We start from the raw sequence: 21,773 nt of genomic DNA, 5'->3' as shown, positions 1-21,773 counted from the left end.
GTCTTATTAGGATGTAGACAAGCAGTAAACCACTCCCAAGTTTTTAATTTGACCAGGTCAGCAGGCTCTCTTGTCTAGAGTAACCTTTTGACCCATTGGGGTTTAATGCCTGGTTGAGAGCACAACAATTGATCATTCCATACAACAAACTTTAGTGTGACACTTGGCTGAGCAAAAACAAACAAACCACAGCACTGCAACCCATTCCTGGGTTTACCAATCCCTCTTCACAGAACACAGTGTGGCACAAAAACAACAAGCCTGTTGATGTTCTCCACAAGTGGCAAAACACATCAGTGTAAAATCATTTTTAGAAATACAGACATTTTGACAATTAAAATACCACAGAACATGCCAACAGAATTACATTTCTTAATATACTGATTTGACAGGAACCCTCCCGTCCAGAAAAGCAGGCTGATAAAGGCACAATGCCACCTGTTTAAATGGCCAGATTGATAATAATAATTATCCGTAGTGGTGTTGGAAGCACATGAACGTAGATGTCTTCTCTGATGCATCGTTCCCCAGACTCCTAAACATCAGTGGGGAAAATACTGATCCTGGATCAGTTTTAGGTGAGTCTACACTACAACTCACTGGTGGTGCTCTGTCATGGACCAAGATGTTTTATTTAACCACCAATATAGTCTACATGGCCTTTATTCAAGTACAATTAAACTGGGAATGGTGGACATCACAGGTAACACCGAAAGTCGGCAACGTCCATAATAACAATGAGAAACAGGTTGCATGGTTGGGGTGACGGTTGGGAGCAGCGATAATGTGTCAAATGGAGTGTTTGCTTTGGTCAACACCAAGACATGTTCAGTCAGGCCACAGTGAGGGGTCACAGTCTCAGGTGCAGATCTGGAATCAGCTTGCTTCCCAAAATCCTGACCCTATTTCTCAGACTGGCCCGAGATCCTGTTAATTGGACCGATTCACACTTCTCCCAACACACACCCACACAAACAGAACATAATACGAACTGACAGGTTATGAGGTAACAGAACAAAAAGTCTAACTATTAGTAGTAAGTTTATGGACAGGTGACAGAACCCCTCCAGGGTCGGGAGTTGGGGAACGAGGAACAGTGGACAGAACCCCTCCAGGGTCGGGAGTTGGGGAACGAGGAACAGTGGACAGAACCCCTCCAGGGCCAGGAGTTGGGGAACGAGGAACAGTGGACAGAACTCCTCCAGGGTCGGGAGTTGGGGAACGAGGAACAGTGGACAGAACCCCTCCAGGGCCAGGAGTTGGGGAACGAGGAACAGTGGACAGAACCCCTCCAGGGTCGGGAGTTGGGGAACGAGGAACAGTGGACAGAACCCCTCCAGGGCCAGGAGTTGGGGAACGAGGAACAGTGGACAGAACCCCTCCAGGGTCGGGAGTTGGGGAACGAGGAACAGTGGACAGAACCCCTCCAGGGTCGGGAGTTGGGGAACGAGGAACAGTGGACAGAACCCCTCCAGGGCCAGGAGTTGGGGAACGAGGAACAGTGGACAGAACCCCTCCAGGGTCGGGAGTTGGGGAACGAGGAACAGTGGACAGAACCCCTCCAGGGCCAGGAGTTGGGGAACGAGGAACAGTGGACAGAACCCCTCCAGGGTCGGGAGTTGGGGAACGAGGAACAGTGGACAGAACCCCTCCAGGGCCAGGAGTTGGGGAACGAGGAACAGTGGACAGAACCCCTCCAGGGTCGGGAGTTGGGGAACGAGGAACAGTGGACAGAACCCCTCCAGGGCCGGGAGTTGGGGAGCGGTGGTAGGCTGCCACTGGGGGCACTGACAGAAAGATAGCCCTTGAATATGTTCCAAATCCTTACCCTTCTCCCTGAAGTGTGCACTTGCTCACTCCTCCATATGTATTTAAAAGCTCTGGGTGTAGAGAAGTGGTGTGAACCAGTGGACACTTCAGGCATGAGGGTAGTGGATAGAACCATCCAGCCCCTCCCTCCTCTTCCTCACAGCTCATCTTCAATGTGAGTCCTGAAAGCGTCCCCGGTCAGCTTCTCCTGGGCCTCCTTCATCACAGACACGACTGTGGAGGGAGACGGGACAGAACCAAGCAGTGTGAGCTCGCTTCCCAAATGGCATCCTATCCAGGTCTAGTTCCCTACATCCCATGGAGTCTTACCTTGGTCTGCGTTGCTGTAGAAATACTTGTAGTTGGGGTTTCCATTTCTGTTAGTGATCTCCGGGTGGACTTTTCCACTCGGGTCTGATGGGAAAAGGAGAAAAAAGACAACGCTGGAATTGTCGGGGCGGGTTGAGAACTAAGGAACCGGACTGTTTGGTTTTATTTCGGTCTTACCTAGGAAGAGTATTCTGGGGATGTATCCACCATCAGGGCTGTAGGTCTCATCTTTAGGTTCCTCCTCATCCTGAGTACATTAAGGGAGGTCAGCATGATTACAGAGGCATCTACAGAGGTTAAGTTGAGGCACTTGGTAAAAAGCCCATTCATCGTCCTCACCTCCAGGTTGACCATTACGAAGTTATGGGCCAGTTCAGAAATCTCCTTGGACTCAGAAAACTTGGGCTTCAGAGCTGGAAGAAGGATAACAGATTGAACACCATGATGACGAGGGCTTGAAACTTCCTCCTCATATTGTGACAGCGTAAACAGCTACAGAGGAACTGGGAAGCTATGACAGGAAAGTTACCTTTGCATGCACCACACCAAGTCTTGTGGATGATGACCATCAATGGCAGTCCACTGAAACAGACAGCGTTAAACTGCAGGACCTTCTAAACAACAGCGTTAAACTGCAGGACCTTCTAAACAACAGCGTTAAACTGCAGGACCTTCTAAACAACAGCGTTAAACTGCAGGACCTTCTAAACAACAGCGTTAAACTGCAGGACCTTCTAAACAACAGCGTTAAACAACAGGACCTTCTAAACAACAGTGTTAAACTGCAGGACCTTCTAAACAACAGTGATAAACTGCAGGACTTTCTAAACAGTGTTAAACTACAGATCACTAATGAAGCATGATGGATCCAACAGGATAGCGGACTTGTATGATCTAACCTGGCCTCAGCTTCCTTCTTGCCATCATCCAGACTCCTCCAGTGGATGTTTTCCCCAAACCCTGAGGGGAAGAGTCACAGCACATAGAGTCCAGGTTGAACTGATTTATTATACTACCAGAAGAGCAGTGGGGAAATCATGAAATGGTATCAAACAGAAAGCATTTCACATAAAAAGAAAAAAAAGGTTACCAGTGGACTAAGTCCAGGTGGTCCCTCACTATCGGGCAAGATTCCGATAGAATAAATGTTTGAGTCTCTTAGGAGAATCATATCACAGTGTGAGACTTCATGTAGCTAGTCTCTGGGTTCCCCAAATGTATATTGCTCCATGTAAATTGATGATTTCACAAAGCAAATATTCTTTGTAATTCGTGTAAAGTACCTTCTGGGGAGATCTTAAGATGGGTCTCCCATTGTTCTTATTCAAATTAATTCTGTATTCAGAGGTTTCCAATTTAAGTGGCCGCGTCAAGAACCACTGAGATATTAGGTTGCGTTTCAGTTTACATGGGGCAACTGGTACCTGCGTACTGAGTTCGTGTCTTTCTTTTGATGTATATTTTTTTAAGAGGTGAGAGGACTGCCGCTGTGTTATATTATAGCCAGCTAGATTCGCGTTACCTCGATCTGACGGTGTTGCAACAATGATTTGTCGTTGCTATGCTAACGTTGACATACTACATTTCAGTGCTCATCCAAACAAGGCTTGACTCGCTTACCTCTTGAATTCCCTTCAGCTGAAACCTTCTGAATATGAGTCACAGAAAGCAGAATATACGAGGAAAGAAAAGCAATATTCAAGAGAGGGGACCGCATCTTGGTGTCTGGGTCGGCCGTTCTTCCAAAAAACGAGTGCACCGCTCTGAAAAAAACACCGGACGTGATGTTCAGTAGGACCGGAAAAAAAACGAACATCCAAAAAGTGACTGTTCCCAGAACGGAGGTTCCCACTTCACATTCTGCGTTTCAAGACATTGACTTGACTAGAATACTTTAACGGGAGAAATTGTTATATTGGTACGGGCAACACAGATGAGCCCTACTTCCTTCCCTATGTTTCAAACCTTATAAAACATAACACATAAAGTGCACATATCGTTGGATTTCTACGGATTGTTGATTTAAAACAATTGTGTGTGGATCTCAACAAGAGAAATCCACACACAAATGTATCATAGGCAAATTGTTACTGACTGACTGACATTTATATATATACATTTAAAAGCATTAAAACAATACATAATAAGCAAAATGTAACATTTGACTTACTGATCTACAAATAACTGAGTTGCAAGACAATTCGTGTTTCATTAGTCCCCTCCCCCCTCGGTCTCTTGGCTAAATTAACCTTATAATCTTTCATTGCAATGATGCTGTGTCTATACAATGTGTAGATGTTACATAAAATAGAATGATTACTTAGTCGGTTATAAAAAACACTAAAACGTCACGCCAAAGAAACTGCCTTCTAGCGGTGAGAAAAGTCATTTTGGATTCGCCATCATAACTAACCGCGTGCTTCCCACTGCTGCGTTTCCAGTATATGTGCTGCTGTCAACCTATGTGGATACAAGTGGTGCTGTTGTCGATCCATTTACCGACGCTGTCTTTACACAGGTAAATTATCATTTATCCGCAACAACTATGGACAGTATGACAGACAAGTGCCTTAAAACATTAACAGTTTCTTTCGTTGAGCGTACTATTGTTTTATTTACCATGCCAGTTAGCCAACTTTAGCTTCCTTAGCTAGCTTAGCTCATGTAGTAGCCACCAGGAAGCTAGTTAGTTAGCTAACCAGCTAGTAGCGTAGCTCGGTACGAAAAAGCTAAGGTGTTTTTCCTTCAAGGAATATATTTAACAAAGGGAACATTTGTATACTAGCTACATGACTAGCCGTTGACTAGCTTGCAAGATAGGTTATGGCTGTTGTGACCAATATTTGCTTGTGAGCTAGTAGCTAATTAGCAATGTTGGCTAGGTAGCTTTGTTGATGGCATGCTTCGGGGGGTCACTAACAGTCTGTGCTGGCTTGTACTTATATCACATATGTAAGGCCATTTTAGAGTGAGTAATAGGGAATGGAGCACCTAAGGATTCGCGTGGTCCCAACTTTGATTGTAAAAAGCTCTAGGTAGCTATTTTATCTGGGTTAATTACTGGTTAGAATCTAAATGGCTACCTCACCTGTCAGCTTAACGTAACTCACTTAGATTGCAGTTAGGTCAACTCAAAGCGCTGTTTCAGACAGGATAAACTTGTTTTGAGGTGGTAGAATCAGTCTCCAAAATAGATGATATTATTTCAGTAGATTACATGGGCCTCAGCTGACTAACAACTCTTCCATTGACTTCATCTGTTATAGATAAAGCCATGAATCAAGAGAAACTCGCCAAACTCCAGGCCCAGGTCCGAATAGGTGGAAAGGTAACTGATCCCTGTACTCTTGACTACCAGGACCGCTGAGACTAGTCCCTCTATAACTAGGTTTGTGATGTCTGGTCAATCAGTCAGGGCTGTAGGCAAATAGGTCGTTTTAATGTCCTCACTGCCTGGCTGCATCGGGGTCATTGCTAATTGAGGAAGTGATTTAGATGTTAAAAAAAAATACGTTACTTGACTTGTCATTAACAAGTTGTAGAAAATACTCTTTTTTGTTTTAGAATTTGAATGTCAGGGCACTTTAGTCAGTCAATCACATTTGTTTTATAAAGCCCTTTTTATATCAGCAGTTGTCACAGTGCTTGTACCTATACCTGCCTGAAACCCCAAAGAGTAAGCAACAAGAGTTCATGTAGTAGCCTTCCATTCAAACAGACCTCCGCCCTACTGCCTGACCTAAAGAGTTAGATGTCAAAGAGCAGCTGCCAGTGCGTTTTCCCCTGAGCTCAGCAGGCCTTTTATGGGCAGATGCTTTGGCCTATTCAAACAGGCCAGACTAGGGGGCCCAAAGGGCTTTGTCTCCATTACTGCTCATTGGGTTTTCTGATGGGGCTATCTCCCCTGTCCACCACCAGGTGGCACCCTCTGCAATCAGGAGATTACTAACCTGTTAGTGTGAGGGGTTCCTCAAAAGTCCTGGGCGTTTTTATGATTTTAAGTCTGGTTCCTTACCTCACCTTTTTACCTACTTAAAACAAAACATCCAGTCCTATGAGTCTAATTCTGTGTTGTGGGCTCTGCATCAGACCTCTCCATTCCCCTTCATTACTGCACTGATTCTCTCTGCTCTAAGGCCCTTTTGTACCATTTCCCTGTGTGATGTCACAACCACATGTTGCTTTTGTTGCCAGGGAACCGCATTTCCCTGTGTAATTTCACAACCACATGTTGTTGTTGCCAGGGAACCGCATTTCCCTGTGTGATGTCACAACCACCTGTTGTTGTTGCCAGGGAACCGCTCGCAGGAAGAAGAAGGTGGTCCACAGAACAGCCACAGCTGACGACAAGAAACTGCAGAGTTCCTTGAAGAAACTGTCAGTGAATAACATTGCTGGAATTGAGGAAGTAAGGAATTGTCCCTATGTTTGGGGTGTTTAACAAAAGTCACATGATGGCTTGATTAGAAGTTTTGACCTCTGTTTAGTCACCTACTGAATAATGCTACGCGCCCCATTGACCGAATGGCTTTCCCACGCGTCTTCCTCTCCAGGTGAACATGATAAAGGACGACGGCTCAGTGATCCACTTCAACAACCCCAAGGTGCAGGCGTCCCTCTCTGCCAACACGTTTGCCATCACGGGCCACGCTGAGAACAAACAGCTGACTGAGATGCTTCCTGGTATCCTGAGTCAACTGGGGGCCGACAGTCTCACCAGCCTCCGCAAGTTGGCCGAACAGTTCCCACGCCAAGGTGGGTGAAATGAAAACACACACACACCGACACCTCTGACTGCACAGAGGCCAACAGGTTTGGTTGTGTGTGTGGCTGGTTCAGATCAGCTGACCAGGAAATGTGTCTCTCGGTTAGAAACTGCAGGGTCAGGTTGTATGATAACGTACCTCATTTGACGGTTGTTTCCTTCCTTCCCGATGGCAGTGCTGGACAACAAAGCAATCAGTAAACCAGAAGATATTGAGGAGGAGGAGGATGATGTCCCAGGTATGGTTTTGTAAAAACAATGGCTGAACTTTTGCTTTGTTGTTTGGCAGTTTCCGGTGACTTGGTGGTTTGGTGACTTGACCCTCTCCAGTGTGAGGCGGTGCCAGTAGCGACGTATCGGCCTGTTTAAATATAATCATCACTGCTCTGACAAACAGTGACATTACAGTGCTGAATTAGCCAGTTTAACTGTTTAAGGAAGGTTCTCTCAGTCAGGTTTCTAGTTCCTTACAGTCTGTTTAATTACCACTACAGCTGTCCCAAAGTAACACAATGTTTCCTCTCCACAGACCTCGTAGAAAACTTTGATGAGGCATCCAAGGACGAAGCCAACTAGTGAATCCACCTCCAACACCCCCCCCCCCCCCCCCCCCCAAGAACCCAACCGGCGACCCCCCCCCCCAAACCCCCCCCACCCCCGTCATGTGGACTCAAACGGGCCTGTTCAGTATTTGCGGAATGTTCGGACAGAAATGTATCAAGTAGAACAGACACCAGTGTCTGTAAGATAGAAACAGTCGGAATCTTTCGCATCGTTACTGAATTGGCCTCAGACTTCAGGGCCGCGGCCCAAACAGCACCGTGTCCTCTACGTGGTTCTCTTCTCACGAGGCCCGCGAGGCTGGTTTAAGGGGTGCTACGTAGGGAACAAGGTGTGATTTGTGGAGGCGAAGACCCCCCCCCCCCCCCCCCACGGTGGATCTGTTGTTTCAGGAACCATGACATCGTCCAGTATTTTAACCTCAGAACTCAACCGTGGGTTCCGCCCGGGTGGCTCCCCAATTCGCCCAAGTTCTGCACTTCTCTTGACCCGGGTCCTTTGGGATTTTGTAAGACATAGTGCCCTATCTGCGGGGAAAAGGGAGCCATGTGGGACCCCATCCTAGTGTACCGACTGACAGCCACCCTTTAATACGTGTCTGTGATATTTTAACAGGCTGCCTCGTTCAGGGCCACATCGCCTAATGGGGCCATGGCACGCATGTCCTAAATGGCCCCTTGTCTCCTTTAAAGTGCAGCCCTTCTAAACAGGGACCATGGAGGTGTAGTCGTGAGTGGTGCACTTCACAGACCCACCGGGGCTATTTGGGACGTCACCATTTCAGCAGTCAGACAGTATGTGAAGGCCTAACTCGCCCCCTACGATGGGAGGTTTGACGCGGTCCAACACAGCGCTGTCAGACGTCACTATTCATATTACATTTTTTATTTTGCTGTTTATTAAAAATTAAATGTGATTCATGAATCGTGTTTTGTTGTTATTAGATGCGTTAGGAATCGTTCAATCTTTTGCATCTGAAGTGCCAACCTATTCCTTATTTAGTACAGTAATTTATACCAGAGACCTATTCCCTATTTCGTACACTACTCTAGAACAGAGACATATTCCCTATATTGTACAGTACTTTAGACCAGAACCGTATTTCCTTTGTAGTACACTATAGACCAGAGACCTATTCCTTAAACAGGACTGTGGACGTTTTGCTTATGCTGTTTGGTCTTTTATTTCCCCTGATGTTCAGAAGCGGTAAGCTTCATCCATCTGGATAGAAAGCGACATTTTTCTAGGGTCTTGCTTTAAAGTGCTTAATTTATATTTAGAAAATAAGGGCTTAAGCTCATTCCAAGCCTGGCAATGTGCGTGCGTGTCTGGTAAATGTTAGGGTTGTTTAGAATTCAACCCTATTCATTATATGATGCACTATATCACACCAAGGCAGTGAGCATAAGCATCTTATGTACCAAGGTTTCACAGGATCAATTATATTTATCTTTGAAGGGTAACAGGGCTGACCCAGCTACAGGGCCCTGTGTCCTTAAGACATTTAATTCATGCATTTAGGTTTAGTTTTGCTAGTCTCATCATGGCAAAACATTGACTGGCAGTTGACCTCTAGGGGGGACTTCCACACTGACTTTAAGCCAGTCTTACTCTGATATGGGATCAACACTATATTTACAATAGAGTCATTAGCAGACGCGCCAGGGTTTCTTTAACCCATACAACCCAGTAATACTGCGCCACTGAGTAGAATCAGCTATCAGCAAAGTTGGATGAAAGACGACAAAAACAGTTCAAACTGTTTTTGGAAATTATTCCTTTTTAGCTTTCAAGGCAAGATTGTTCCAGCGCTGGTGGCAGGAGAGGGCTAAGTGGGGAGGGCTACCCTGTAAAGGTGTTAGAAACCAGGTGAACTAGAGGTTAGATGTAAGGCTTTAGCTTGGCCTGAACATTAGCACCATGATCTTCTAGTCAGTCAAATGTATTTTATAAAGCCCTTTTTACATCTGCTGTTTTTACAGGCACCCAGCCTGAAACCCCAAAGAGCAAACGACAACCAGAGTTGAAAAACATCCTAATATGGTCAAAACCTAGAGAGGAACCAGACTCTGAGGGGTGGCCTGACTCTGAGGGGTGGCCAGACTCTGAGGGGTGGCCTGACTCTGAGGGGTGGCCAGACTCTGAGGGGTGGCCTGACTCTGAGGGGTGGCCAGACTCTGAGGGGTGGCCAGACTCTGAGGGGTGGCCTGACTCTGAGGGGTGGCCTGACTCTGAGGGGTGGCCTGACTCTGAGGGGTGGCCTGACTCTGAGGGGTGGCCAGACTCTGAGGGGTGGCCTGACTCTGAGGGGTGGCCAGACTCTGAGGGGTGGCCAGACTCTGAGGGGTGGCCTGACTCTGAGGGGTGGCCTGACTCTGAGGGGTGGCCAGACTCTGAGGGGTGGCCTGCCTGTCGGGTGGAGATCATGTTTTTTGGTGAATGCCAGCTTCAATTAGAAGATTGTGGCATAATGGGTGACGAGAACTTTAGAAATCTGAATATCAGGTGTGCTGTAGCAGTCCAAATAAGTTGCAGGGTGTTTGACAGGACAGGTAGGGAACTCCAGCAATTATAGGAGAGATCATGTGAAGATATTATGGAGCCAAGTTTCTTGGTATACAGTGATCCTCTCCCAGTCGCATGCCAGCATGGCCGTCGCAAATGCTTGGTGGCCCATAAATGGAGGGGGGGCCCACTGACCGTAATAATATCAATGCCATCGATAAGTGAGGGGGCCCCAGCATATTTCTTTTCATGGGTTTCCCGGCACCGGCCCTGCCTGGTGGGAGCGGCCAGTAGGATGCAAGCCAAGTGTGTGAAGAGCCTGAGACACCCAGCCCTGAGGGGGTGGAGGATCGGATGCAGAGATGACACCTGGGTGTCACTAGGGTGAAGGAGAAAAATGGTTGTGTCATCCGCATAGCAATGACAGGAGAGACCACGTGATGAGGACAGTGAGATGCGTAGGACTTGAAAGGACATGAGACTAGGGGGGTGGAAGAGGCGGACTCAGGAGACAGATGGGGGAAGGATTTAGGAGATCGGAGAGATGATTGGATAGAGGGGGAGAGATGATTGATTACTGCTGCGGCACATGGACTGAGTGTGGGCTAATAGTGTTGGCACAGAGACAAGGAGACAGGAGTGATCAGAGACCTTGAGGGGTAGCAGGAAGTTAAGCTGAGAGACAGCATTTAGTAAAGATGAGATCAAGCGCATTGGCTGCCCTGTGAGTAGGGGTTCACTGGGGGAGGGGGAGATCCAAAGAGGAAAGGAGTCGAAAGAAACTAATCAAAGGCAGACGTCGGAAGACATTGAATAATATGAGTGGTGAGCCATCATCTGGGACCAAACTAATCAGCACGTTGTGCTCCTTGAGGAAGTCTCTAAGACAACCAGGTAGATGGGAGATGACAACAGTGTTGAACTCACATGGATAGGTCACATTGACTTCACGGAATTCACAAGAGGAAGCAGACAGTTGAGAGAGACGGTAGAGGAATCTCCATGAACTGCTAAATATGTCTTCTTACAAATGTTTGTCCTGCTGATGTGTGACCACTTCAGTTACTCTCGTTGGATTCTTAGCAGCAGGGAGTTGTTTGTGTATACCAGGCATGTCCTGTGGCATGTGAGTGCAGGGGGTAAATTACTGATGCACATTGTCAAGTATTTCCTTCCTACCCAACGAGGGCTGGAGTCTGCTGGTTTTCTGTTGTAACTCATCTTATATTGCACACACCTGCTGTCCTAGGTCTAAATCAGTCCCTGTGTGCTTAGAGGGTTGCAAGGAAAACATTAGGTGGAACTTGTTTCAAGGTCCAAATTTCAATACCACTGCTCGAGGATATAGGAATGACACTTCAACCCCTTGATCTTTATGATTTCTTTTTTGCTAGATTGCCTTTTACAATTACTTTTTAGGAAACACAGCTTCAGTTCAGTGAGCTTGCAGTGAGTAACTTAGAGTAGGAGGGGAACATGTAGAAGCCATTGCAAAATAGTAATTTCATACTTAAAAAAAAAACCCAGTACCCGAATGCAAAATGTGCAGAATAGCAGGAAATTAACCTGATTAAACCTGAAAAACATCCCCGCTTTCAAAGAGGGCCCAAAAGTGTTTTTCCAAAAAATGGGCCCCCTAATCAAATCTTTCTCAGCCCCCCCAAAAATGTGCAGGCTCTGAGAAAGGGGTGCCATTTGGGTTGTAACCGACCCTGCCTGACCATTGAGCTGCATTTCCTCTAGATCAAAGTGCACTGTGTGACTGTGCACGGCTTGCTGTGCTGTTGACTGGAAAAGCCATCTCACAAGGTTATAAAACAAATGCCATCTTGGTTCAACCGAGGAGCGCGTTGTCAGCAGTCACAGGTTGGACGGTTTGAGCCAAGATGTCGCCGCTTCGCTGCTGCAGCTTCTGTAACCTTTCCCCATGTTAAACCTTGGGGTAGGAGGAGGAGGGATTCTTGAGTGCTGTCGCACAACTATTACTTTCCGACTTCTGCTGTTCGAGTCTGGCAACAGCTGAAGTGTGCCTGGTGTTCTTCACATACCAGGGGAGACTTCTAAAATAACATTTCACAGACGATTTTTGTAGTAGCCGATTGTGACTGAGAGAATGACGGATCCTAACGGAATGATTTCGTGGCACTACGCGTGAAGATGGGGATTCCACCAGTGAGTATAAGTAGCCTGGCTAATGCCATCAATTTGTTTTCCATGTAATCTTAGGTCTGGTAGTGGACGCAGGCACTCTACGGCCATCGTGTTGGGTCCGAACCCCTGCATTTGTGTGGATTATTCATTGCACTCTGGAGCTCCGCTTATGTATGGAATCTTTCAGGAGCAATCTGAAGATGGTGCATTTGGCCATTTGTAGCGTATCCCTACTTTAAACTGGGCTCTAGTAACTGATACAGTACACAGTAGCTCCGACGCTGTGTAGCTCACACAAACAACATTAGCCAAACAAGCTAACTGGCGGTATTGCCGTTAGTTTATCGCTTGTCGTTTTCTCGCAGCGGAAAACAAGTTTTGTCTGTCAACTTGTTTGAAGAGAAATTGTGTACGGCTGGCCTTTTGCCTCCATAAACAACACTGGTGTTTTACTATGCATGCCCGTGATTGCAATAACAGTGCAGCGAAACGCTGCTACTAGCCTAGACTTGCTGCGCTATTACCCGCAATATTACGCCGGTGTTTTATCAGCGACAACGGATCCATTGTCCAAAACAGCTACTTGTAAACATTAGTGCGCCGTGTCCCTCTGTTGCCGTTGTTTTGCAACATTATCCGTTATAAGCTATTGCGACCTTTGTTTATTCTCTGGATGGATTGTAACTTATGCGCGGCCTCCCAAATCGGATTGTGCGATACCTTTAGGCTTTAGCTACTACCGCAGCGGCAAGAACCGAGGCACATAGCAACACTGTCGTCACCAACAACAAACTACCACAAAACAGGTGAATATGATTATCACATTTAACAACATAGGCCTACTATTGTGGACAGACGGCTGAGTATGAATGCGGCATTGCCGACTCCGAGGTCTACCTTTTTTGTTTGCTGCTGATCCAATTTGATGGAACTTAAGTTTAGCTGGCTAACAGGTTATAACTAGTATTGGGAATTAAAGCTGACGTACCGCCGGCTAACAAGTTATAACTAGAATTGGGTATTATAACTGAGAAGCTTGATAGATCCGGACCCAGATATTAGTCTCCAACAAGGCTACATGCGAGTGGCTGTTGTGTATTGATAATGGAAACTGCCCTGTATTCACACAGACAGTCTCACAATGTCATTAAACTGGCAGATGTTCACCTTGAACTGGACTGGTGAGATCTCTTGGATGGAGGGTAGATATGGTCCTGGAACTGGAGGTATATATTGTTAGAGCTTCTTGGGTACAGTGATTCCATATGAGTTGGATTCTTACGTATAGGAAGTGTACTACAGATGTATAGGAAGTGTACTACAGATGTAAAGGGAGTGCACTACAGATGTATAGGAAGTGCACTACAGATGTAAAGGGAGTGCACTACAGATGTATAGGAAGTGTACTACAGATGTATAGGAAGTGCACTACAGATGTATAGGAAGTGCACTGCAGATGTATAGGAAGTGCACTGCAGATGTATAGGAAGTGCACTGCAGATGTATAGGAAGTGTACTACAGATGTATAGGAAGTGCACTGCAGATGTATAGGAAGTGCACTGCAGATGTATAGGAAGTGCACTGCAGATGTATAGGAAGTGCACTGCAGATGTATAGGAAGTGCACTGCAGATGTATAGGAAGTGCACTGCAGATGTATAGGAAGTGTACTACAGATGTATAGGAAGTGCACTACAGATGTATAGGAAGTGCACTACAGATGTATAGGAAGTGCACTGCAGATGTATAGGAAGTGTACTACATTGGGAGTCGTGGGCCATAATGTACAGAAGGAGGTGATGTTAAGGAGCTCTGTTGCCAGTAGAAAGTGTGGGTGGGTGTGTTTGAATGTGTTACTTGTAAGATGTGGATTACTCTGCTCCTATGACACCAGACCAACAGGCAGCTCAACTGGGGTTGTCCCTGGGGGTGTGTCCTGACCAACAGGCAGCTCTCCTGGGGGTGTGTCCTGACCAACAGGCAGCTCTCCTGGGGGTGTGTCCTGACCAACAGGCAGCTCTCCTGGCGGTGTGTCCTGACCAACAGGCAGCTCTCCTGGGGGTGTTTCCTGACCAACAGGCAGCTCTCCTGGGGGTGTGTCCTGACCAACAGGCAGCTCTCCTGGGGGTGTGTCCTGACCAACAGGCAGCTCTACTGGGATTGTCCCTGGGGGTGTGTCCTAAATGACACCATATTTCCTTTGCAGGGCCAATAGGACTGTTGTTAAGAGCTTAGGGAATAGGGTGTCATTTACAAACACACTTGGCGTTTGAATAGAGAGGCAGAGAGGACTAGAGGGGAAATCTGGTAATAGCTGTTGATGTCTGAGATGAAGGAGACTAAAAGACACTTTCTGTGACAGTCTGACAGTCTCCTCTGTGTTTAAATCCCAGAGGCTTTAGAGGGAGGGAGACAGAGGTAGTCAGTGCTTAAGAGGATCCTCATAATGGAAGTTTATTATGTACCTGAAGTCATTCTTCTAAATCGGACTCATATTCGTTGTGAATTCTTACATTTTAGTATCATAATGACATGGACTTAATCATAGTGGCCAACACACATATGAAATGTTTAGTGCCAGGAAGGCTCGGTTGTGGTCGCCCGCTAACCTTTACATGACATCTGCCTGTGACACAGGTCAGATGGACATACAGGCCTGTGCAAAAGTCCTAGGCCTTCTGAGAGATTTGTTTAAAGCTAAACCAAAGACTGCAAACACAATTAACGTGTTGGGTACATAAAGGCCTTTGGTTGCGTTCAGACGTGAGAGCAGTTGGCGCCTCATCCCTGTTAGCGATTGCCTGAACAAGACAACGCTAGGTGCTGGACTGTAGCTGTGGGTGGTCATTAAAACACAGCATGAGGTGATTTAGCGATCAGAGGTGTGACGAGACGCCAAGGTCTAAGATTCCAGCTGTGTTCCGCGGCCGTACGACCTTCTGAATGGCTGCTGATGGAACGCCACAGTTTTGGATTGGCCACCTCAGAGCCCCGATTTGAAGAATAAGAATAAAAGGCCAAACAAAAAGCTGCCAATGTCAAAAGAACGGTTAGGGCAAATCCTGCAAGAAGCTTGGCAAATTCACCACGGAAATATTTGAAAACAAATGACACAACATTTTACCAAAGCCAATTGCTTCAGTTTTGCATTCTAAGGATCGCCACAAAAATATTGACTTATTTTATAAACAGTACAGTTTTGTTACTTCTGTTGTATTCTCTTTGTGTTTACTTCAGTAGTGGGCAATATATAAACACTTAATGCTCAGATAAATGTATTTAAAGTTGTTTCTCAAGTGGCCCAAAAATTTTGCCCTGTAAGGATGGGACGATTCAGAGCTCATGGTATTGTTCAGTCACAGTTAGGTTTAAAAAAGTTTGTTAATCACAACAACAGAGTATGACTGTGCAAAATGATGTTTATTTTAACCAACTCTTGGAAATCCTTAACATTGTAGTACTGAAAACAAATGCATTATATTGCACTAAAGACAAAAAAAGTTTATATAATGTTTTCAAAAAATGTAATAAAAAGAACATTGACCAAGCAAAGATTTTTGTTGTGGTGGCCATGTAATAGGGAACTGTTGATTTACGTAACTTTCAAATGGTTTTAGGCTTGTTGACAACCCAATCATCTTTTTCTGTTTACTGGAAAACCGAAGTATTGCCACGCATGTGATTTAAATGTGGTCGTTGCATCCTCAATTCTTATGTTGTACTGCATCATGACTTGAAACTAGCCTTGTACTGTCGCCTGGTCGCCTGCTAAGTTGGCTTACATTTGGAGGCGGCTACCGTGTAATCGGACAAATCACCGCGCGTTCATGAATGTTGGGTCTAGGTGATGACTAATTAATTTCTTTCATTTTCCTTTTTTTCTTTCTTGTTAATCCGCTATACTTGCTTGTTGGACTGATGTACAGTACTGTTTGTTGTTGTAAATTATGGGGCTTTGATACTACCGTCAAGTACATTGGTTTGGTTAGTTGAAGGTCAATTCATTCGCATTCGAGTATAACTTTTCTCTACACCAATTGTAAATGCCCCATGCCAGAACGGTTGAAATCCTCGCCCGATCAGACTGATATCTGTGTAGCGTTTAAATATTAGCTTGCGGGATAACCCCGTTAAAACGTATGCGGCGTGCAGTTCTTGAAAGTGGAGGTGCTCCATTGGTAGCCATTCAAAAGTAGCGGGAAGCGGCGTAGGCCTTAGCGGAACGGCTGACGGGGAAAAAATAGAGCACAGTGGAAAACTTGTACTACAAACCTGTTTAGTCCATAACTTAACCAACGCGTCGGACAGACAGATAATTTCACTAGTTACAACACAAGGAGTTGTATAACATCACCCTCAAGGTCTATCGAGATATTATAAGAAAAAATATAAAGCGTCATCAAAGTTTCCCTCGATCTGGTAATACGTTTTTAGTAGTGCTAGCTTTTGCTGTCAACTACTTGCCAGCTGGTTTTTAAAAACAAAGGGCATGCACCCATTTTCGTTAATGAACCGTTTCTGTGTGGGCTGACACGGTTCTATGTCAGGGTTGTCGTCCTCACTGCCAGGAAGCTAGCAGAGAAATCCGCAGAAATCCCGTGTTGTCTGGTTTACTGAGTTTCATTTGAGCAATGAACGGCGATTGCTTTACTACTCTGTTTTGTTAATGCAGGGTGCCTTTTTCCCCTGAATGCAATAGGCTACTTTTCCCAGCTGTGGGTTGTGGTCGAGATGGCGCGCGTGTTATTACCCACTAAAGGATCTTAATTCTCCATTCTGGATTATTAGGTATGGGAGAGTCAACATGACCCTTCACCTCCAGGAGCCCAATCCATTGTAAGAAAGACTTCCTACCTAAAAGTGAGTGAAGTCAGGACGCCATTCTCAGAGAGAGGAAGCAGGTTTCCTGTGACCGCCCCTCACCATCACAGCGTTATTACACTGGCCGATAGACTGCACATCTCAAACCGCACCCTATTCCCCAGAGGCCCTGGTCAAAGGGAGTGTACTATATACGGTATAGGGTGCCATTTTGGGTGCTTCCAGAGACCAGGAGGAGTGGAGCAACAACAGGAAACTAGAGGACGACAGACAGTTCCAATTCACTCACTTCCCCTTGGCCCTGACCCTGAAGTGTGTGTGTGTGTGCGTGAGAGAACTGGGTGGTTCAAACCCTGAATGCCGATTGGCTGAAAGCTTTGCTATATAAGACCATATACCATGGCTTTGAACAATCAACTTGCTATTGAAGTGCTTAGTCACAATAAGTTCCTGAATTGTTTGACTTTTTACCACCTGATATTTAATTGCCTCCCAATTGCACTTTCCTCCAACACCTCCTCCTGTCCTCCTCTGATCTGTTTAACTCTCCTCATGTCCTCCTCTGATCTGTTTAACCCTCCATGTCCTCCTCTGTCCAGTTGAACCCTCCTCCTGTCCTCCTCTGTCCAGTTTAACCCTCCTCCTGTCCTCCTCTGTCCAGTTTAACCCTCCTCATGTCCTCCTCTGTCCTGTTTACTAAGAAAACTAGTCAGGTACAAATGTATAATTGTTAATTGTTGAACATAAAACAACAAACTTAAATTGGTCTAGCAGACAGCTGACTGAAGAGGGGACAGTCCTTTGTGTTGTTCCCTCTGTTTTGTCAGTTCATGCCCCTAAATTGAACTGTTTAAACATGATTAAACTGAATTGCTCTTTGGTGAAACAAAGCAAAACGCTCCTTTGGTTGCTTAGGCAGCGCAGCCCTCCCAATGGGACAGGTCAAATTGTAATCCCAGCGGGAGGGTTAAAATAAAGTGATATACGGCCCCACCCCTGTGACACGCGGCCCCACCCCTGTGACACGCGGCCCCACCCCTGTGACACACGGCCCCACCCCTGTGACACACGGCCCCACCCCTGTGATATAAGGTCCCACCCCTGTGACACGCGGCCCCACCCCGTGATATACGGCCCCACCCCTCTGTGTCAGATTAAGATTTAATTATTCTGTAGAGTGTCTGAATTATACATTCTTATCATGCTGAAGAGCTGTTTTTAGAGCTGCTGTAAACTCACATTAAGTTCATTGTGTAGTGTGTGTGTCAGTGTCAGGGTGTGTGTGTCAGTGTCAGGGTGTGTGTGTAGTGTGTGTGTCAGTGTCAGGGTGTGTGTGTCAGTGTCAGGGTGTGTGTGTAGTGTGTGTGTCAGTGTCAGGGTGTGTCAGTGTAGTGTGTGTGTCAGTGTCAGTGTCAGGGTGTGTGTGTAGTGTGTGTGTCAGTGTCAGGGTGTGTGTGTCAGTGTCAGGGTGTGTGTGTAGTGTGTGTGTCAGTGTCAGGGTGTGTGTGTCTCAGTGTCAGGGTGTGTGTGTAGTGTGTGTGTCAGGGTGTGTGTGTCTCAGTGTCAGGGTGTGTGTGTAGTGTGTTTGTCAGTGTCAGGGTGTGTGTGTCAGTGTCAGGGTGTGTGTGTAGTGTGTGTGTCAGTGTCAGGGTGTGTGTGTGTAGTGTGTGTGTCAGTGTCAGGGTGTGTGTGTCTCAGTGTCAGGGTGTGTGTGTAGTGTGTGTGTCAGGGTGTGTGTGTAGTGTGTGTGTCAGTGTCAGGGTGTGTGTGTAGTGTGTGTGTCAGTGTCAGGGTGAGTGTGTGTCGGTGTGCCAGGGGGTGTGTGTGTGCCAGGGTGTGTGTGTGTGTGCCAGGGTGTGTGTGTGTGTGTCAGGGTGTGTGTGTGTGTCAGGGTGTCTCAGTTGTCAGGTCCCAAAGGTTATTTTTGGTTGTCAGATGACCTTAGTTTTGACTTATGGTTTCTAATCAGAACTTGATATCAAGCATTAAAGCCTCAGGGACTCAATCCTTTCTGGGCCGGCCTCAGGGACTCAAGCCTTCTGGACCGGCCTCAGGGACTCAATCCTTTCTGGACCGGCCTCAGGGACTCAATCCTTTCTGGACCGGCCTCAGGGACTCAATCCTTTCTGGACCGGCCTCAGGGACTCAAGCCTTCTGAACAGGGGGCCTGTCCCAGGGACTGGAACGTCAGGCTCTGCAATTAAACCATCCTGTCTTAGTGTTTACTTTTATAATTCATGTTGGCCCATAAAATTCAATTAAAAGGCACATTAAGGGACTGTTCCAGTTTTCTGACATCTGGGTGGTTTGTTTGGATAGCAACAGCCCTCGACTGAAATAGGTGACGATGCCATTTGGGTCCTGGAGCTCCACAACACTGTTGGGATGAAATCCTCTGAGAGGAATGAAGCTGGCGCAGAAGAACATTTGAGGTGCCACTGCTCTGTTCCGGGGAGCTCTTGCTCCAGTCAAACAATAGTCATGATGATAATTACATGTGAGTCATTTAACAGACTTATCCAGAATGAATGCATTCATCGTAAGATGGCAATCACATCTGTGACTCCTGTCACTGGTTATACACCCGTCCACCTTACTGCATTTCTGCTGCTCCGAATCAGACGAGCCAACCTCACAACCAAACAACCTCACAACCAAACAACCTCACAACCAGACAACCTCACAACCAACCAACCTCACAACCAAACAACCAATTTCCGTGAATGTGTTTTCCATCCTGGATTACTAATCTAACCCCCAACCTGGTTTTGCTCCTCTGAAACATGGGAAGGTCTTTAGTCCCTCTGGTGTGTGTGTGTGTGTGTTTTAAACTAAGCAGAAAATGTGTTGAGTCGGCTTCTTTCTAAAGCTGTCACTCTGCAGAATATCAGATCCCGGGGGTAAAACCTCCCTGCTCAGGAAGACACAAATGGTGGGTAGATGTGTGGAAGATTCCTTGCGGTATTTTCAGGCAGTTGGTACATAGTTCAAAATCCACAACAGACAAGACGTCACATGTATTTTCAGTTCCCAAGTCCAAAACAGAAGCTGGGAGGTGGTCACTGCTTAGAGCCTGCTGGTGTTGTCTCATGAATTTCATTGTTCTGTTCATGTCGGCTGATTCGATTATACCTTTCACTTTTGTTATCGTACCCCTATTTATTATGTGGCAATCTCACCTCTCAGTTCAGATTCAGAGTGTTGCTGTTGTCCCTACAGGGATGGGCGCTTGGCGCTGGACAGACTGGATGAAGAGAGGCTGAGAAAGAGAGAGAGACATTATACCTGGCTACCGGGGCCTGCTGCTGGGGAGGACCTCTGGACAGGTGGGTTTGAAGGAGGAGGTATTTGGGTTGAAGGAGGTGTTGAGGGAGGAGGAGGTGACGGTTGGGTGTGTGAGAAGGAGGCGATGGGGGAGGAGGAGGCAGTGAGGTTGACGGGAAGGAGGGAGCGATGATTCGCTGCAGAGGGTCACTTCAGCTGCTGGATCACCGACCCTCATCCTCAGAACCAAGTGTGACCCCTCATCCTTAGAACCACTTGTGACCCCTCATCCTTAGAACCACGTGTGACCCCTCATCCTCAGAACCAAGTGTGACCCCTCATCCTCAGAACCAAGTGTGACCCCTCATCCTCAGAACCAAGTGTGACCCCTCATCCTCAGAACCAAGTGTGACCCCTCATCCTTAGAACCACTTGTGACCCCTCATCCTTAGAACCACGTGTGACCCCTCATCCTTAGAACCACGTGTGACCCCTCATCCTTAGAACCACGTGTGACCCCTCATCCTTAGAACCACGTGTGACCCCTCATCCTTAGAACCACGTGTGACCCCTCATCCTCAGAACCACGTGTGACCTCTCATCCTTAGAACCACGTGTGACCTCTCATCCTTAGAACCACGTGTGACCCCTCATCCTCAGAACCACGTGTGACCCCTCATCCTCAGAACCACATGTGACCCCTCATCCTCAGAACCACGTGTGACCCCTCATCCTCAGAACCACGGGTGACCCCTCATCCTCAGAACCACGGGTGACCCCTCATCCCCAGAACCATGTACGACCCCTCATCCTCAGAACCATGTACAACTCCTCATCCTCAGCGAGGAAGTGATGTTTCATCCATGTGAACTCTGTGTTTTCAGGTTCCTTCAGCTCTAGTCAAGGTGGAGGCACCTGACCCATGGAGAACTACTTCCAGGCAGAGGCCTTTAACTTGGACAAGGTGCTGGACGACTTCGAACAGAACCAAGGTAAGACCCATTAACCACTTGACCTTCTGATTAGTCAAGCACTTGCCGAAGACCATGTGCCGTCTCTGGGCTGCAGTCAGGTTCTCCAGGGTGGGTCCCTGGATGGGATGTGGTTGGAAGTGGTATTGGCGGGCCAGTAGGGGCACTTTTTGCCCCAGGGTAGTAAAGGGGCGATTGCTCTGTGTTGGGTCCTGTCTTTTGGACAAAATATCTCATGGCTCTTATTGTAAGATTGGAGGTATAACCACGGAGTATCTTATTGTAAGAGTGGAGGTGTAACCACAGAGTATCTTATTGTAAGAGTGGAGGTTTAACCACGGAGTATTTTATTGTAAGAAAGGAGGTGTAACCACGGAGTATCTTATTGTAAGAGTGGAGGTGTAACCACGGAGTATCTTATTGTAAGATTGGAGGTGTAACCACGGAGTATCTTATTGTAAGATTGGAGGTGTAACCACGGAGTATCTCTGTTGTTAGGAAACTATTTAAATCCACTTCATCACCCTCATCGTCATTAAAAGACTCCCACACCAAGAGACTGGTAACACGAGGAGAGGGAATACAGTTAATAGGAT

The 21,773-nt window shown here is 46.6% G+C and overlaps 3 protein-coding genes across 10 annotated transcripts in view; 2 read left to right on the top strand and 1 right to left on the bottom strand.

Moving 5' to 3' along the window:
* Positions 1-650: 650 nt before the first annotated feature.
* On the bottom strand, positions 651-6,200 carry txndc12 (thioredoxin domain containing 12 (endoplasmic reticulum)). Of its 2 annotated transcripts, XM_010905550.5 has the most exons (8): positions 6,172-6,200; positions 3,760-3,902; positions 3,039-3,099; positions 2,669-2,721; positions 2,479-2,552; positions 2,317-2,386; positions 2,140-2,223; positions 651-2,043 (listed from the first exon to the last, which is right to left on the bottom strand). In XM_010905550.5, exons 1-8 carry the CDS (start codon positions 6,183-6,185, stop codon positions 1,967-1,969), a joined length of 576 nt encoding a protein of 191 aa, XP_010903852.2. In that variant the 5' UTR covers positions 6,186-6,200; the 3' UTR covers positions 651-1,966. The 2 variants fall into 2 exon arrangements, with proteins under 2 accessions (XP_010903852.2, XP_034146761.1); XM_034290870.1 differs by lacking the exon at positions 6,172-6,200 and having other exon boundaries at positions 3,760-3,973.
* On the top strand, positions 4,505-7,518 carry LOC105031233 (transcription factor BTF3 homolog 4). 2 transcript variants are annotated; one of them, XM_010905551.5, is made up of 6 exons: positions 4,525-4,657; positions 5,406-5,467; positions 6,434-6,547; positions 6,693-6,894; positions 7,081-7,143; positions 7,434-7,518. In XM_010905551.5, exons 2-6 carry the CDS (start codon positions 5,414-5,416, stop codon positions 7,478-7,480), a joined length of 480 nt encoding a protein of 159 aa, XP_010903853.1. In that variant the 5' UTR covers positions 4,525-4,657; positions 5,406-5,413; the 3' UTR covers positions 7,481-7,518. The 2 variants fall into 2 exon arrangements, with proteins under 2 accessions (XP_010903854.1, XP_010903853.1); XM_010905552.5 differs by lacking the exon at positions 5,406-5,467 and having other exon boundaries at positions 4,505-4,657.
* Positions 7,519-10,560: 3,042 nt separating this feature from the next.
* zfyve9a (zinc finger, FYVE domain containing 9a) overlaps positions 10,561-21,773 on the top strand; it is a 33,986-nt gene continuing 22,773 nt past the window's right edge. For 2 of the 6 annotated variants that reach the window (XM_029118870.2, XM_029118866.2), the window contains exons 1-3: positions 11,694-12,142; positions 20,162-20,268; positions 21,091-21,198. In XM_029118870.2, the coding sequence (XP_028974703.1) occupies positions 21,129-21,198 (70 nt within the window). In that variant the 5' untranslated portion in view covers positions 11,694-12,142; positions 20,162-20,268; positions 21,091-21,128. Of the gene's footprint in view, positions 10,865-11,692; positions 12,143-12,199; positions 12,928-20,161; positions 20,269-21,090; positions 21,199-21,773 lie in introns of those variants that run through there. The other 4 variants (XM_029118869.2, XM_029118868.2, XM_029118871.2 and 1 more) reach the window with 4 other exon arrangements.

This window comes from Esox lucius, chromosome 3, assembly GCF_011004845.1.
Source record: "Esox lucius isolate fEsoLuc1 chromosome 3, fEsoLuc1.pri, whole genome shotgun sequence".
In the NCBI taxonomy this organism is placed as follows: Eukaryota; Metazoa; Chordata; class Actinopteri; order Esociformes; family Esocidae; genus Esox; species Esox lucius.
This window is presented reverse-complemented; position numbering and strand designations above follow the sequence as displayed.

What these genes read in the sequence shown, in the direction of transcription:
- txndc12 (XM_034290870.1), bottom strand. Translation starts at nt 3,955, where the DNA reads ATGTTCGTTTTTTTTCCGGTCCTACTGAACATCACGTCCGGTGTTTTT. An exon ending in TCGTAATGGTCAACCTGGAG is followed by an intron (nt 2,387 to 2,478) that starts GTGAGGACGATG and finishes TAATGTACTCAG; the next exon opens with GATGAGGAGGAACCTAAAGA. An exon ending in CCCCAGAATACTCTTCCTAG is followed by an intron (nt 2,224 to 2,316) that starts GTAAGACCGAAA and finishes TTTTCCCATCAG; the next exon opens with ACCCGAGTGGAAAAGTCCAC.
- LOC105031233 (XM_010905551.5), top strand. Translation starts at nt 5,414, where the DNA reads ATGAATCAAGAGAAACTCGCCAAACTCCAGGCCCAGGTCCGAATAGGT. An exon ending in CGAACAGTTCCCACGCCAAG is followed by an intron (nt 6,895 to 7,080) that starts GTGGGTGAAATG and finishes TCCCGATGGCAG; the next exon opens with TGCTGGACAACAAAGCAATC. An exon ending in GGAGGAGGATGATGTCCCAG is followed by an intron (nt 7,144 to 7,433) that starts GTATGGTTTTGT and finishes TCCTCTCCACAG; the next exon opens with ACCTCGTAGAAAACTTTGAT.